We start from the raw sequence: 18,515 nt of genomic DNA on the forward strand, positions 1-18,515 counted from the left end.
GGTTATCAAAAGACAGTTAAAGAAAGACCCTTCCCTCACAGCACGTGAGATTAAGTATAAGAACTCTCATTTACTTGGGGAAGTGTCTTTAAGGACAGTTCAAGAGCGCATACATGACGACCTCCTGCTGCGCTCGTACAAGGTGCGCAAGAAGCCTCTGCTGACTGCTATTCAAAGCAGAAACGAATTGTTTTTGCTAAGAATTACTCTGTTTGGGATCAAGTTAAGTGGAGAGATATACTTTGGACAGATGAAGTGACATTTAACGTGACTGGCAGTGGGGCAAAGAGGGTTTATAGTCCTTCTGGCATGGACCCCCACCTCCCTCAGTACACGAGTAAGACTGTGAAACACCCTGCTAGTGTAATGGTATGGGGTTCCTTTGGTTATGGTGGTGTTGGTGAATTATTTTTCTTGCCAAAGAATGAATATATGAATCAGTTTAATTATTTTCACCTTCTAAATGATCATTTAGAGGGTTCTTTTGAAAAAAGTGGGACCAGTTTCTTTATGCAAGATGGGGCACCATACCATACGACTAAATTATTGGTTAACTGGTTAAAAGATTGTGAGGTGCCCTTTTTTAATGACTGGCCTGGATCTCCCCCAGACCTGAATCCCATAGAAAATTTGTGGAGTGTCATAAAGAGGAAGCTTCAGTCAAAGGTTACGTCCTCTCTCCCAAAACTTGAGGCGGCCATTAGGGAGGTTTGGGGGTCATTGGAGCCTGAAACCCTACAAAACCTTGCTGAAGAAGTTCCCCGATGTCTTTGAGACGTAACTAAGAGGATAGGGAATGCCACAAAGTACTAGTGAGGGGCTAAGTGTTCCGATTTATATTTTTTCTTACCCTACTCATAAAATATGTGTTTTTTTTTCAGAAGAGGGGCTTAACTATCCGCGTGTACTGTATATATATATATATATATATATTTATATATATATATTATATATATATATATATATATACACACAGTATATATATAGAGTATATATATACGTGTTTGTGTATATATGCATACATACATATACATACATAGATATAAGTATACATACATATATATGTATATATATATATATATATATGTAAATATATATATATATATATATATATTAGTCTTGATTTCATTAGTAGTGAAGATGAGCAGCCGCCTGTCCCTGATGTATCATACTCTTGTAAAATTTATATTTAATCCCAAGCAGACTGGAATGGGATTTTGCATGATCTTTTGTGTTTGAATTGGTCACAATTATATAGTAGTACTAGTGTAGATCCTGTTGTCCCTTTGAATGTGAAGCTAGTCAACATAATTGATAGACATATTCTTTTTTGTGTGCTAAGGTACCGAGTGAAGGACAAACTGTGGTTCAGTGATGATTGTAGACATGTTTATTTGGAGAAGCTGGAGGCCTATCATCTTTGGAAGGGTAACAGATCAGATTTTACTTGGAATAGTTATACTGAGGTTCGAGCTTTTGCTCAGAGAGTTTATGCCTTTACTGAAAAGGAATACAATTTAACCATAAAAGAAATCCTTTCTGGTACAACTCAGGAACATAAATGGTGGTCTACCCTTAAATTTGCACTTTTTGGTGTTGATGCAACAGTTCCTCCTTTACTTAAACCAGATGGCTCAGTCACTCACTGTCCAAAGGAAAAGGCAACCCTTTTGGCTGATGTTTTTGACAGCAAACAGAGTAATGAAAAACTTGAACTTCCTTATTCCTGTTTTCCTGAGGCTAAACTAACTAGTTTAGCTTTTCGATCTCGTGAAATTAAAGCTCTGTTGAAGGACCTTGATGCTTATGGATGTGTAGACCCAAATGGTATTTTTCCTTTGTTTTTATAAAGACAGCAGTTTTTTTAGCTCCAAAGTTATCTTATTTTGCGCAATTTAGCAAAAAGAGGAGCTTTTAGCACTTGTTGGAGAATTGGTAATGTTACTCCTCTCTGTAAATGTGTTTGTGGTAGCTCAAGTCCCACTGATTATCACCCAATTTCTATAACTCCCATATTATCTAAAGTTTTTGAACGTGTTCTGGCAAAACGTCTTAATAGGTTTGATGGAGGTAATCATCTATTCCCTAGTCTGCAATTTGGTTTTTGTAAAGGCCTTGGAGCATGTGATGCCCTTCTTACAATCTCCAATGCTGTACAGAAATCCCTTGATTGTGGTCAGGAAGTTCGTATGATTGGCCTTGATTTTAGTGCTGCCTTTGACCGTGTTAATCATGAGGCCCTTGTTTTCAAACTCAAACAGTTGGGAGTGGGTGGGTCATTTCTTAGCATTATTATTGATTTTTAAAGTAATAGATCTCAAAGAGTTATTGTTGATGGGCACCATAGTGAGTATTGGAATGTGATATCTGGTGTTCCACAGGGTAGTGTTCTTGGCCCATTACTTTCATACTATATACACATGACATGTGGTTTGGCCTAGAAAACAAGGTTGCTGCTTATGCAAATGATGCTACTCTCTTTGCATCAATTCCATCCCCTGAATGTAGATCTGGGGTTGGCGAATCCCTTAACAGAGATTTAGCTAAAAATAGTGCATGGTGCAAATTATTGGGTATGAAGTTGAATCCTAACAAAACTCAAAGTATGATTGTAAGTACGTAGGTCAAGGACGGTGGCTCCTCAACATCCGGATCTCAGTATTGATAATGTTTCTTTAAATTTGTATGACTCTCTTAAGATTTTAGGTGTGATTCTCGACAGCAAATTTACTTTTGAGAAACACATTAGGTCTGTGTCTTCTTCAATTGCACAAAAAATTGTCTTATTGCGAAAGTCTTTAAGATTTTCGGTGATCAATCTATTCTGAAGAAGTGTTTTAATTCTTTCATTCTACCTTGTTTTGAGTATTGTTCCCCTGTCTGGTGTTCAGCTGCTGATTCTCATCGTAATTTGTTGGACAGAAACGTAAAGTCTATTAAATTTCTTATTCCTGATCTAGATATTAATCTTTGGCACCGTTGTTCAATTAGTTCATTATGCATGTTGCATAAGATTTTTCAGAACTCTGACCATCCTTTACATTCAGATCTCCCTGGACAACTCTATCCTGTTCATAATACTAGGCAGGCAGTTAATTCTAATAGCCAGGCCTCCTCCATCATGAGGCTCAGTACTACACTGTATTTTTAGAAATTTTATTCCAACTGTTACCTAGTTGTGGAATGATCTTTGTAATCGGGTAGTTGAATCAGTAGAACTTCAAAAGTTCAAAGTTGGAACAAATGTTTTTATGTTGACCAGGCTGACATGAGTCTTTTTATAGTTTATATATGACATATCTGTTTGTGATGTTAATAGTTTATATATGACATATCTATTTTGACGTTACTGTTTTTAGAATGATTTATTGTTAATTTGTTCTCATTTATTTATTTCCTTATTTCCTTTCCTCACTGGGCTAGTTTTCCCTATTGGAGCCTTGGGCTTATAGCATCTTGCTTTTGCAACTATGGTTGTAGCTTGGCTAGTAATAATATATATATATATATATATATACACAGTATATGTATATATATATATATATATACACAGTATATGTATATATATATATATATATACACAGTATATATATATATATATATATGTATATATTACTGTATATATTAAAGAACGACACTTAATGATGTAAAACGGCAATTGTATTTACTTATCATTTACATTATTTTATATATTATAAATAACAGAAAATTTATAATTCATTTACAAAAGGTTTATATAGTTTGTTTTGCCCTTTTTTGTAAGGGATTTGAATCTGTTCAGCTTTTTAGTCAAAACAGAAGTCTATGTGTAATATTTTCCTAAAGAAATTTGTCGTAAGGAAATGGTTTTTAAAAGGTTTTTCAAACCTGTTGATATTTACAGTATATTCTTGCTAAGTGATATTAGATTACATTTAGATTATAAGAGCAATTTCATATTTTGCTGGTGTGATTTTTCATAAAGTGTTGCTATTGGTTGGATTATTAATATTATTATTTCTATGAATCTCACCCAAAGTTTGTATGCCTTGCTACTTGAGTCTTATTTATGCAGTTCCATTTTTTATTTTTTTTTTTTTTTACAAAGGGAAAACTATTACCCAAGATTTAATATTTAGTCATATATAGTATCCTGAGTAGTTATGATTGCCTTATTTATTCCATTAACATTATATTTCAGGTGTGGGACCAGGTTAAAGCAGCTAATAATGATTTGAAGCTATGGGAAATTGGAAAAATTATAGGGTCTATGTGGAGAGACCTTCCCGAGGCAGACAAGCAGGATTACGTTGATGAATATGAGACAGAGAAGGTAACATGTCCAGGAATTGGAATATTTTTTGTTAGTAGCATGAGATTATAAAAACTTAATTGATGGATTTGTATGATTATATTGATTTGATGTCAGATATTCAATATGCTTAGAGGGCAAAGATCAGTTGTTTTGTAACTTTATACAAGACTTACAATAACAACATTTTTAATGTTGACGATTGTCGTTACTTTGGCAAACTTGTACAAGGCACCTGTGCTTGTCATATGTATTTGAATTATTACTTTTGAAAGTCCCCAAAATTATCTAGAGAATGTTGTAGTAATTTCCAAATAGGTGTTATGAATAATTAAGCAATTTTGTATGTGGTATTGTCAAAGTATTGCTGTGTATATTTAGTGTTGGTTTATATTGTGTATGTTGGTTAAACTTCTGGTTTAGCTTCAAAGGTTTTGAGGATTCATTATTTTAAGAGCAAAGATGTATTAGTCAATTAGGATCAGTTGATGGCAAAATCTTAGGCATTTGATATTAAGAATGATAGGGGATCCTATCTAAAAGGCCTATCATGAATTTGATTCCATTGATAATCATATCTTGCCGAAAACTATAACTGTTTATTTTGCAACTATTAGAATTCTTAAGGTGGGTATACACACGCGAACCGAACCTTGTATGCGTAACTGTGTTACGCATATACGGTTACAAGGTGTCAAAATGTTGAGGACGAACCGTAACCGCGTTAAGCACGTAACTTCATTGAAATCCACTGCGATCATCAGTCTGTCCGGGTTGTTTACCGACGATGGCCACCATGCAAGTAGCAGCTGCCGCGTATATTTATATACATTATTTAACGGAAATGAAGCGAAATAAAAGGAAGATGGTGGCAATCAAGGTTATATACTAGAAGGGTAGACTACAGTGGTCGGGAATTACTCGCTGACATGAGATTCCAAGAAGTTTCTGGCCACTACAAAAATTTCACCAGAATGTCTTCGACAGATTTTGAAAATATTATAAAACTGGTAGGACATAAAATTATGAAAAATGATACACATATGAGAGGAGCTATTACAGTTCAAGAGAAGGTGGCACTAACCATCAGATTTTTAGCAACTGTGCTATATCTATCCATGCATCATTGCGACGTATTTTGTTAAAATGGTTCGGGTGTTTTGCATACCACAGTAAAGTCTTTTCTTCGTAATAACTAATAAACTGAAGGACCTCTTCCTCACTCCAATCAGCCATGGTACACATATACGTACTGACTGACCAAAACAAGGGACTCTTCTATGGACGGCCTTATTCATAGTCGGTGTCAAGTTCAGCCACCTCTGTTGATACGCGTGCAATACAGGTCCCGTCCACACGTTGCGTAACGTGCAAAGAGACCTCCCTTTGATTCGGGGCCCAAAAACCGACAAATGCCGGGACGGAGGGCGAACCGAGCCTCGAACCTCGCCGGTTCGGGGTTCGGGTTCGAGGAACCGTCCACACTTGCGTTTTTGTTACAAGAATTGGTTACAATACAAGGTTCGGTTCGCATGTGTGTACCCCGCCTTTATACAATATGTACATATTATTCCTTGGTAGATTCTATGGGCAATGTCTTTAAAGCAGAAGCGTTTCTAAAGTTTCTTTTCTATAAGGGTGATATCTCATAGCTTTATTTCTTGTAAATGCAGTAAGTACTCTCAAGTTGAACTAAACAGTCTCTAATTAGCTTGTTTTGGAGTAGAATACAAATCAACAAAATTTTTCTAAAGAATTTGGCTATATATACATAGAGGTGGTGTAAGTGTATGAGAATGTTTAAGAGATAATTATAGTGATGCCTCCTGATACGAAAGTTTCTGTGTACGAAAAATTCATGATAAGAAACGAGATGCTAAGATGTTTTTGCCTCTTAATGCGGAATAATTTTCAAGATATGAAACGAGATTCTCCCGGCCCTGAAAATAATTTTGAAATTTGCACAGCACCAAACTGTAATCTCGTCACCATCGTCCTGCTTTCCCATTGGTTATCTCCTTACCTTGTTGCTAGTTACCGCCGTAATCTCCTGCTCTCCTATTTTATATCAGTAAGTATATTTTTTAAGTTAAAATCCGCAATGAACAGTACTGAACTGTGTGTATGCAGAACGTATAATACTACTACACATATCAAAACATTAGCGATACTATATTTTTCTTTCATTTCGGTAAATAAATAACATATCATAGCATACTTTTTCCTTTTGACGCCATGATTATTTATTTACAATTACCGTATTTCCTGTGCCGTAAGACGCTACTAGTGTTAAGATGCACCCTAGGCACAATGCTGCTACACTTATCCAAACATTAGCGATATATTTTCTTTCATTTCGTAAATAAATAACAGATAACAAAACTTATTATTGAACAATTGAAGTTTATTCATCCTACAAAGTAAGTTCACGTACATATTAACTTTAATGAATCTTGCTTGTATTACAGTTTAATAGCTTAAAGATATGTGTAAAAAAACATGTAGGTTATTTATTTGCATATCACCAATGAATGATAATTTTACTAGAGTGATACCTCTTGATTCAAAGATTCTGCATACTAAAATTTCATAATACAAAACAAGATGCAAAGTTTTTTCAGACTCATATTGCGAAAAAAAAATTTCATGATACAAAATGAAGTACGGTATGAGATTCCCCAGCCGCTGAGACTAATTTTAAAATTAACGTGCCGCCAGCTGTAAACATTCCACCATCCTCTTGCGCTCCCATTGCTTATCTCCCTACGCTGATATTGGTTACCGCCATAAGAGCCGGGTCTCCTATTGGTCAGCTTCTATGTATCGGCGTCCCTCGATCATTCCGTTTTGGCAGCACTTTCGTTCACATTGAATTCGTGTTGGTGATTGCGTCTTTGTGCTTTTAGTTATTGAACTGTGTTGTGTTGCGTTATTCAACTCCTAAGTTATTAGCCATAGGTCACAAGAAGCTGATGTGCAGGGAAAGAAGAAGAGGATGCTTTCTTTAGAGACCTATCTTGAGATAATCAAGAAGTATGAGTCGGGCATGTGGTTAAGTGTAATCGCCAAGGAATATGACCGAAACCCTTTGACTCGAAGAACCATCCTTAAACAGAAGAAAGCCATCAAAGCAGCAACACCTTCTAAAAGCATGACTCCTCCAATAAAAGGAGCCACGTCAATGATGAGATAGAGAGACTGCTTCTTGTTTGGATTAAGTTTAAGGAAATCGCTGAAGACACGATCACCAAAATGATAATCTGCCAGAAGGCCAGCACAGTTTTCAGTAATCTCGTGCGTGCTCAGGCCAAAGACGACGCAGGAGAAGTGACATCAAAGCAGGCACCCCAAGAATTCAGGGGGGGGGGGGGGGGGGTTGATGATAAATTTAAGAGACGGTCTGGCGTTCATTCGGTGGTGCGGCGTGGGGAGGCTGCTAGCTCAGACACGAAAGCGGCTGAAGCCTTTGTTATGACGTTTGATAAGTTGACTCTCCAGGAAGGTTACAGTCCTCAGTAAGTCTTCAACTGACAAAATTTGGCTTTTGTTCCGTATCTGGAATACAAACCTACCCTATTTATTAGGGGAATTACTTTCGGCGAAGCTGAAAAGATGAGCCATTAAAATTTAGTGAGGGTTAATTACCCATTCTGCTAGTTAGCAGGGGTAGTTCGGTTAGCTTGCTACTGCTCCCTGTGATTTAGCTCACTTTGCTTTTGGCTCGGGTGGTGAACAGACGTTGCTGCTCTTCATCCTCACCAAGCTTTTTGTTTTTGCTTTTTCTCTTCAATGTGTTTGTTTTGACTTCTGCCAAACATGCATAATTGCCCTGAACTTGAAGGGCGGCTCTGCGGTACCTCTTCATGTCTGCCGTGAACACTGATCCACACCCTTTGTCCCGCCTGCAGAGGTCAACGGTGTGATAGTGGTAATAAGTGTATTGAGTGTCGGGAGTGGTCTGCCTCCCAGTGGGAAAGGTTTAGCCGCCGGCGGAAGAAGTCATAGCTGGCTATTTCTCCAATGAAGGTTTCTTCCAAAAGCAAAAAACCCAAGGCTTCCACTTCCCGATCTTCCTCTGAAGCTCCTGCTCGTTTGGCCTCTTTCGAGAGACCGTCGAGTAGGAGCACAGACGCTTTAACTGATGGTCAACCCCAGTCCTCGAGAGATGGTGTTGCTTCCCCCTAGTGAAACGGCCCCACCTCTTCCTTCAGGGTGAGGCCTCGTCTCTTTCTCCTTATGTACTGGTGTGGTCATCCTTTGGGGCTAACGGGTCCGCCCTCCAAGGATACCTTGCTGCAACTGCTCATCCGTGGTGCTATTTTGCAGCCCCCGTCAACTTTGGGGGTTAATCTACTGTTCTGCGTTGACATAGTGGTGTCAGAGGCATCGTCTGTTGCCCTTTCTGGCGACGCTTTTTCTCCTTTGGACTCTTTCGTCGTTGATGCTGACTGCCCTTCCCCCGTGCTTGTACATCCTTCAAGGGGGAAGCAAAGTCCTTCGTCTGTCTCTTCTGCGAGTGTTTCTCCTCCTTAGCGGAGTTCACTCATAGAGACTCCTTTGCGGAGGACTGCTGCTTCGAAAGGTCAGCTTGCTGATCCACCGCCCCACAAAGGGCGTCAACGTTCCCGCAGGGTTTGCCCTCCTTTTCGCCTTAGAGGTATCCCTTCACCATCAGTGAAAAGGTACCTCTTCGGCTCTTCAACGCAGCCTTCCCCCGCAGAGAAGCCTTCTCATTCGTCATCTTCTGGCCCTCAACCTTTGCCTTCTCCTGGACTTTCTCTTGACAGTGCTGCCGCTAGTCCTTGGACTCTTCTGTAGATTGCGCGATCCCCTTCGGTAGATGTTCACCTTTCCAAAGGGCACATCCCTATTCCTGATCTACCAACACGCCTATCATCATCATCTTGCCGACCTTCTGACCTGCCTTCTCTGTTCCTGTCTCATTTTCTACGCCTGCCTAGTCGCCGTGTGACCAAGCGTCACTTGCCCTCGAGTGTTCCAGCAATGCGCCTTCATCGTGCCCCCATGCGGTCGCTTCTTGCGCAGCGCTCTCCTACTCGTCAGTGTGCTTGCGCTCCTGAAAAGCCTTCAGTTGCTCACCAGCAGCTCGTGAGCGCTCACCGGCTCGCCATCACTCTCCAGCGCGACAACGATCTGCAGCGCCCCAGTGATCTCCTGCTCTCCAGCGTTTTTGAGCACACCAATGCTTGCCAGTGTGCCAGCGCTCTTCAGCAAGACAGCGTTCACTAGTACGCCAGTGGTCTCTTGCGCACCAGCGCTCTCTTGCGCACCAGCGCTCTCCTGTGCACAAGTGCTCTCCTGCGCGCCAGCGCTCTCCTGCATGTCAGCGCTCTTCTTTTCGCCAGTGCTCTCCTGCGTGCCAGAGCTCGCTTGCGCGCCCATACTCACCTGCGCACCAGTGCTCTCTGGCTTGGCAGTGCTTTCCTGCGGGTCAGCGCTCCCCAGCACGCCAGTGCTTCCCGGCTCGCCGGCACTCGCCAACCCACCAGCACTCGCTAACCCACCAGCACTCGCCAACCCACCAGCACTCACCAACCCGCCAACGCACCAGCACTCTCCTGCTCACCTGCGCGGGTCAACTCGCAGACTCTTGCCAGTAGAACAAGATTCCCCTACTTTGAGGAAGTCGCACTATCAGAAGGAACAGAAAGGTAGGTGTTCCAACAGGTCACTGTTGCCCCGTTCCCCTCCCCTCAAACACATTACAGCACGTCGGGCAGGGAAAGAGGGAAAGGGCTCCACAGAAGGGTTCAAGATCCCAAAGATTCCATCTTCCAAGGCAGACCCATAGTGTCATCTACCGGTAGAGACTTCTCAAAGGGAACCTTCGGTCCCTTTCTCTTAAGGAGGTCTTTGTGACAGTGCTTCCATCAGTAAGCAGCCCTGGTTCAGTACCATGGTCAGAGCTGTCGTACAAGCCTTTGGGCCTCCTTTTTCATCTCACTCTTCTGAGACCTCTCAACATCCGTCTGCACCAGCAGAGCACATGCAAAGAACCTCGGCTGCTTCTCCCTTGAAGAGAAAAAAAGGAGTCTCTGATGCTGTGACATCCCCTAGGATGAAACTGGCTCCTGTTATGCCTTCGAGGCCTGTCATTCCCAACTCTACCGCCTCACATCTGCCGAGGGAGCCTCGCAAGAGGCGGATATCCTCCCCTTCACCTTCGGAGAAAAGATTCCCCTCACGGGAAGAGCTCTCCGCTTCCGATGGAAAACAGGGAAGACAACTCCAACCTCCCTTCGATGTTTGTCTTGGGTAGATACAATAGTTTGAAAGGACATGTTTTAAAACACAAAAATATCATTCCCCAAAGTATGAGCAGCGAGACAAGATTCGACTAATGTATTGTTTGGTCAAACCTGTCATCGCTTCATTGTCATCAGCATTTTGGAAGTAAACCGAGCCTCAATGAGAGCGCCAGCCGCGATAAGGTGACTCCTGTTTTGACCAAGATGTCATCGTCTTAATTAGTGGAGTCAGCATATTTTGAGAAAGCAAGCCTGAGGGATATCCATGTTTATGAAATATATCATCATGGAAGGTCACGTGCTGCCCTTTTTGTAACGACTTAACACGGGGTCCAGATTGCATCAGAAATTTCTTTTAGAAGCTTCTATGGCGTGATCCAAGTGGTTGTTTTTGAGGAAGCCTATAGAGACGCAGAATTGTTAAAAAGAACGCCTTCTATGGAAATGACCACAGCCCACTGTAATTAACTCCGCCCATACACGGTTATATAAACTTCAAGAAGAGATTGTCCAAGAGAGATAGGACAGGACATAAGACAAGAGAGGAATTATGTCCGAAGCAGATGAGATCCAAGTTCTAACGAGATAAGAAACATAGAAGACCAGAAGTCTGATAGAGCCAGATTCTAACCTTCCCGTCAAACAACAAAAGCCTATCGTTAAAATCCTGTTATGGCCTAGAAGAAGAGACAAATTGAAGCAGCCAGCCCTCCCTGCTTGTGACGAGAAGTAGCCAGCACTGCCTGCAGCCTGCCTCAGTACAACAGTATCATCGAATTCTTTGAAGAAGACCTCTGATGTCCCATCTTGATGCTAGCCTTTCTGTGACGTCTTCAAATCCGGTCATCACGCCAGTTTCATCTGAACTTCAGGCGCCCTTTTGCGACGTTCTCAAGCTTGAAGTCTCCTTACCAGTATTGCCTCAGCAGTTGCAGAAAACTATTCCTTAAGTATTTCTACTGTACTGACTGTTCTCCTTTTCTATTGATGTTTTGATTGATTTGATTTGTCAGTTAAAGTAACCGAAAAAGTATCATTAATTTTTTTTATAAATTTGTGAATAAACGTGTTGTTTTGTGAGTTTCTTTTTATATTTATTTCCCATATTTCAATGGTGGTTGTTGGAAGCATTTATTTTGATTATTAAACGAACCTGTAACTATTTTAAGATCGTAACAGTTTGCGACCTTGCCAGGATATTCAGCAACGTAACCAATTGAAACGGAGAGAATATAGAAAGAAAGAATGAGTGAAATTACGAAAGATTTGATAGCTTCAGGTAAACTTCTTGGTCTAGATGGTGATGCTCTATGTATGTTTTTAAGAGAGAACAGGAAATGTATGAGAGACTAAAGAGCAGCTGAAAGAGAAGAAAATGAAAGACAGGGTGAGGAAAATGAAAGACAGCGAGAACAAAATGAGAGACAGCATAAGCACGAGTTAGAAATTACTCATTTAAGGCAAAATCTTCATAATAGTCCGCCAGGTAGCAGACCAGGAAGTAATACGTCATATAGCAGACGAGATAGTAATTCATCATTGAACGATGATTCTGATAATTTAGATATGGGTGCAGTGTTGAAATTAATTCCAAAATTTTATGAGGAAGATGTAACGAAATATTTCATGTTTTTTGAAAAGTTAATGAACAGAGTAGGTTGTCCCAAAAACAAGTGGACTTTGTATTTACAGTCAGTCTTAGTGGTAGGGCACTTTCTGTGTATAGTTGCATGTCTGAGGATAAAAGTGAGTACTATGATACTGTTAAAGAAACTGTTCTTAATGCATACACGTTAGTACCTGAGGCGTACCGTAAGAAATTTAGAATTTTGAAAGGGGATGAGAGCAGTACTTATATAGAATACAGAAAGAAGTTAGAAAGATCATTTTGTGATTGGTTAACTTCTGCTGAATTTGATAGTTTTGATGATCTCAAGAACTTAGTTTTGTTAGAAAACTTCAAAGATAACATATCTCCAGACATTAAGCTATACAGTATATAGAAGATAGGCGTGAAAAGTCTCTTACAGATGCAACAAGGTTGGCAGATGAGTACAATCTTACTCATAGTTTAAGTGATAGTAAAAAGAAAAATAATCCTTCTTCTAGTAAGATACAACATTGTAAGAGTAGTTTTAGCAATAGCAATACAGGGAAATATGATTATCATTATTATTGTTATACATGTGGAAAACCAGGTCATGCTGCCAGGTTTTGTAAGAGCAAATGGGAAGGTAGTAGTTCAGAGATAATTTGTTATCCATGTAATAAAAGAGGGCATATAGCAAGGAATTGTATAGTAGAGGAGAAGAACGTTAAGAAACCAGTGTCTCTTGTTAATAATCTTTCATCAAGCAGAAATGACATTATGAAAGAAACTAGGAAATTTAACGGAGATTTTTTGTCTGAATGTGTAGTTTCTTCGCTTGAAGGAGGGGATTCGAGAGAAGTTAGCTTGCTGAGGGCCACCGGAGCAGCCGTTTCCCTTATTAGGAAAGAGAGTGTGCCAACAAGGGCAAAAATCAGGATGAAAGAAAAATTTATGTTCAGTGGATTTCCGAAATACTTGTGTTTTTTGTCCTTTGTTGAAGATGAACTTGAAAAGTCAGGGAGTGTCAGGAGATGTAAAACTAGCAGTTGTAGACTATTTGCCCGTTGACAGCGTTGAAATTATTGTCGGTAATGATTTAACTACATCCAAATGTGTGAATCCTATTTTAAGTAAGGTTCCAGTGCCTGAAATGGTAGTAACTAGGTCAGGTTTAGATACAAATATAGACTACGGTCATAGTTTGTTTGAGGATTCAAACGTGTGTGATAGAGGCGGTGAGGTTGATCTTAGCAAGTGTGGGGCTGAGAAGACCAACTCCTTCGGTGTTGACAGTGTTAGCCAAGTTGATGATGTAGCTGTCGAAAGTAGTGACGTAGACGTAGTCGATGTAGTGTATTCAAGTAATAGTTACTGCAATGGTTTAGGCACTAACATTTTGATCAGAGATGAGCTAATTAAGTTGCAGAGAGAGGATGAGACACTGTCTCAAAATTTTGAAAGCGAGTTGGATGATGATCACGATAATGTTTGTAAGGAAACCTTTTGTTTTAAGACAAAATTTTGTGTCATTATGTTCGTCCCAAGTCAGTTAGCAAAGAGGGTAGAGAGGATTACATACAAAGTTTAGAGAATTACAAGGAGAATTTAAGGAAAGCTTGGAAATTAGCAATAGAAAACGAGAGCAACAACCAAGGGGAAACTAAAAGAAGATACAATCTTAAGGCAAAGGAGGGAAATTTCTGTGTGGGAGATAAAGCCTTAGTATTAATTCAGAAAGAAGGTCCCTCATTATCTTACAAGTTCGAAGGTCCTTTTCCTATTTTAGGAAAAAGGGACAATGTGAATGACTTAATTCATATGGGTAGACGTATAGCTAAGTGGCTGCACATAAACTTGCTAAAGAAATACAACGAACGCCCAATACCAGTAATAGCTGTGTCGCAGCAAGAAATTAGTTTTGAGAAAAACTCTGATGTACTTAAAATTTCAAGTTATTTAACTAGTTTAGAAGAAAAATGGAGTGAATTATGTTTTTCTAAATTATACAGAAACTGTTAGTGATAAATTAGGTTTAACTAATCTTTTAGAATATGATATTGAATTACAGGACACTAAACCCATTAGACAAAGTACATATCGTTTGAGTCCAGAGAAGGCTAATTCAGTAGGAAAGGAAATTAAGTATATGTTAGATAATAATTTGATAGTTCCCAGCGAGAGTGAATGGTGTTCTGCGGTAATTCTGGTAAAAAAGGAAGATGGAACTGATAGGTTGTGCATTGATTTCAGAAAAGTAAAGTGTTACTAAGCAAAGTGATTTTCCACTTCCGAGGATCGACGATTGCTTAGATCGGATCGGAAATGCTAGATTCATCTCCAAGCTTAATTTGGTCAAAGGTTATTGGCAATTACTGTACCCCTAAGCAGACGAGCTAGGAAAATATAACACCGTTCGGTAGTTATGAACCTAAAATAATGCCTTTTGGATTAAGCAGTGCAGCCAATACTTTCCAAAGATTAATTAATAAAGTTTTTAAATGGTATTGATAACTGTCTTGTATTTAGATGATCTTGTTATATTTTCAGAAACTTGGGAAGAATATTGATGAATTATAGCTAAAGTCCTGATAGCCTTAGAAAAAGTAAATCTTGAAATAAATTTAAAGAAATGCAAATTTGGGAAAACCTTTATCACTTATTTAGGGCATAAAGTGGGTTTCAGTAAGATTTGTCCTAAAAGTGGGAACACAGAATCTATAATCAATTTTCAAATATCAACCACTAAAAAGCAGGCTATGAGATTTCTCGGGATGGTTTCATATTTCCTTAGATTTGTACCCAATTTTTCAGAAATAAACGCTCCCATAACTAATCTTTTCAAGAAGGGATGAAGGTTTGTATTTTGATGGGGAATGTGTAGAAGTTTTCAATGAATTAAAGGCCGTAATGCTTCAAGAGCCAGTATTATTGTTACCTGATGTTAGCAAGGAATTTAATTTATCGATCGATGCTAGTGACATTGATATAGGAGTCTAGTTGCAAGAAGTGAATGTGACGAAGCACCCAGTCACATATTATTCAAGAAAACTTGATAAAGCTCAACAAAATTATTCAACTATTGAAAAGGAACTGTTTAGTTTAGTTTCAGCCTTGCAGCACTTTGGATTTATGTACGTAGTGGTCCTGTTTTAACTGTGTATACAGATCACAATCCGTTAGTTTATTTGGAAAAATTTCAGAATAAAAATAAACATCTCGTGCGTTGGAGTTTAGAGCTACAATATTATAATCTGAAAATAATTCATATAAAAGGAAAGAATAATGTTATAGCTGATAGCCTTTCTAGAGATTTTTCAGAATAAGAAAAGCATTTATTTTTATTTTTTTATCAACGAATTTAGAGGTTTTTTTTACTGAAGTTTTGTGTTGAGTGAATGGAATGCGAAAGAAAAATGTTTTGCTGATGTTAAGTTGAAGCTTTATGCGGAAGTTCCGGAGTTCGTGGATGAATGTGTTTCTTCGTTGTAGACCTTTAAAAAAAAAGTAAAATCAGTAGATTTTCTTTTTTTTTTCTTTTTGGGGAACGTGTCATGGGTAAATACAATACTTTTAAAGTATATGTTTTAAAACACAAAAATATCTTTCCCCAAAGTGTGAGTAGCGAGACGAGATTCGACTACCGTATTGTTTGGTCAAACCTGTCATCACTTCACTGTCGTCAGGATTTTGGAAGTAAGCTGAGCCTCGAAGAGAGCGCCAGCCGCGATAAGGTGACTGTTTTGACCAAGATGTCATCGTCTTAATTAGTGGAGTCGGCATGTTTTGAGAAACCAAGCCTGAGGGATATCCACATTTATGAAATATGTCATCATGGAAGGACACATGCTGCCCTTTTTGTTACGACTTAACACGTGGTCCAGATTGCATAAAAAGATTTCTTCTAGAAGCTTCTATGGCGTGATCGAAGTGGGCGTTTTTGAGGATGCCAATAGACACAGAATTGTTAAAAAGAATGCCTTCTATGGAAATGACCACAGCCCACTGTAATTAACTCCGCCCATACACGGTTATATAAACTTCAAGAAGAGATTGTCCAAGAGAGATAGGACAGGACATAAGACAAGAGAGGAACTAGAGGAACTATGTCCGAAGCAGATGACATCCAAGTCCTAACGAGATAAGAAACATAGAAGACCAGAAGTCTGATAGAGCCAGATTCTAATCTTCCCTTCAAACAACAAAAGCCTATCGTTAAAATCCTGTTATGGCCTAGAAGAGACAAATTGAAGCAGCCAGCCCTCCCTGCTTGTGACGAGAAGTAGCCAGCACTGCCTGCAGCCTGCCTCAGTACAACAGTATCATCGAATTCTTTGAAGAAGACCTCTGATGTCCCATCTTGATGCTAGCCTTTCTGTGACGTCTTCGAATCTGGTCATCGCACCAGTTTTATCTGAACTTCAGGCGCCCTTTTGCGACGTTCTCAAGCTTGAAGTCTCCGTACCAGTATCGTCTCAGCAGTTGCAGAAAACTATTCCTTAAGTATTTCTACCGTACTGACTGTTCTCCCTTCTTATTGATGTTTTGATTGATTTGATTTGTCAGTTAAAGTAACCAAAGAAGTATCATCAATTTTCTTTATAAGTTTGTGATAAAACATTTTGTTTTTTCATGAGTTTCTTTTTATATTTATTTCCCATATTTCAGTGGTGGTTGTTGGAAGCATTTATTTTGATTATTAAAAGAACCTGTAATGATTTTAAGATCGTAACAATGTTGGAGTTTTATCTCCTCAGTAAGGAATTGAAGGACTCTTAAGACTCTACCAAAGTCTTCCTCGAGGACCTCCAAGCCTACAGGAACCACTAGTCACTCTTGGGATGTTCACGACCCACCCCGAGAGGAGCTTTCTGGGGTGGAAGAAGGAGACTTTGCTGCCAGTCCCACTTCAGAGTAGTAGCAGAAAGAGTCAGAAAATGCCTTCTGGCAATTCCTGACTCTAATCAGGGTACTGGCCCGGAGATACCCCCACAAAAGGGCAAAGACACGGTCCTAAATTGTAACTTCAGCACCCAGAATCCATCAGAGACCAGTGCAGCCTTGCCCTGGTCTCAGGGGATAAAGAGTGCCCAGGCTAAGATCGCCCAACAACTCTCCGACTTCTTTCACTGATTGGGCTCTACTGCCAAGCTCCTTCCACCTCCTCGCATCCAGCAGAGGAGGTACTATGAGGTCTTGGATGAGCGTTGTCCAGCTCTTCTACTCCACCACTCTCAGGAAGAACCAACCAAGGTGGTCTCTCTTGAGAGGCTCTCCTGCCATCGGGTTTTTTCTTGGCAGCTGAGATCCTCAACCAGGAAAAGGAACATGAAGTATGACATGCAAGCTACTTCGTGGCTTTATTTTTGGTTGGGGACCCTGGGAATCCGTGTACAGACCTAGGATTTTTCCAAGGAAGGTACCAGGAGAGCCATGGAAACCCTCCTCTTAGGCACTCGCATTATCGAGTTTCTCGCCCAGCAAGCCTCAAACTTGTGGGTGAAATCCATCCTGAAACGACGTGATGTGGTGTCCTAAGAGATTCCATCAGCAGGTACCGAATGCTGAGATCGGTAGGCTCAGGAACTCCACTCTACAGGCATCCTTTCTTTTTGAGCCTAAAGACGTGGAAGACACTTCGGAGAGATGGAGGAAGTCTCACCAGGACTCCCTCCTCCACAGGGCCTTGATATCCAGGCCCCATAAACCCCCAGCTCCTCAGCATTCCCGTCCGGCCAAGACCTTGACGAACAAGACACCAGCAAAGCCAATTGTGTCTAAAAAGCCCTTTCTGACCAAGGATAGGAAAGGCACAAAGTCCTCCAGGGGAGGAAAACATCCTAGAGGGAGCGGTGGAGGCCGCAAATACTAGGATACGCACTCCCCCAACTTGTCCACCAGGGGGGGATGCCTGCAGCGTTGCTGGTACAGGTGGAAGCAACTCGGGGCTAAACCCTTGACAGTCTCCGTGATTCGTTGAGGGTATGGTGTCCCGTTTACGACATCTCTCCCTCCCCTGATCAAGAATTCAGTGTCAATCGACTCCCTTGTGATGGGATCAGCAAAGGGGCTAGCTCTCCGGGCAGAAGTTCAGATCCTGTTGAAGAAGGACGCTCTCTAGGAGGTCCTAGGTGGGTCTCCAGTCTTCTTCATTCAACTCTTTCTTGTGAAAAAGGTGTCTGGAGGCTGGAGACTGGTCATTGACCTCTCAGCTTTGAAGAAGCTTGTCAAGCAAACTTCGTTCAGCATCGAGACAGCAGACACAGTCAGACAAGCAGTAAGACTACAGGACTTCATGTGCACACTGGACCTAAATGACGTTTACTTTCAGATCTCAATCCATCCGTTTTCAAGGAAGTTCTTAAGA

The 18,515-nt window shown here is 40.2% G+C and overlaps 1 protein-coding gene across 10 annotated transcripts in view; it reads left to right on the forward strand.

Moving 5' to 3' along the window:
- Bap111 (Brahma associated protein 111kD) overlaps positions 1–18,515 on the forward strand; it is a 204,230-nt gene that overhangs the window by 126,516 nt on the left and 59,199 nt on the right. For all 10 annotated transcript variants that reach the window (XM_068393572.1, XM_068393574.1, XM_068393576.1 and 7 more), the window contains one exon: positions 4,181–4,312. In XM_068393572.1, coding sequence (XP_068249673.1) covers positions 4,181–4,312 — 132 coding nt within the window. The remainder of the gene's footprint in view (positions 1–4,180; positions 4,313–18,515) is intronic.

This window comes from Palaemon carinicauda, chromosome 19 (genome assembly GCF_036898095.1).
Source record: "Palaemon carinicauda isolate YSFRI2023 chromosome 19, ASM3689809v2, whole genome shotgun sequence".
In the NCBI taxonomy this organism is placed as follows: domain Eukaryota; kingdom Metazoa; phylum Arthropoda; class Malacostraca; order Decapoda; family Palaemonidae; genus Palaemon; species Palaemon carinicauda.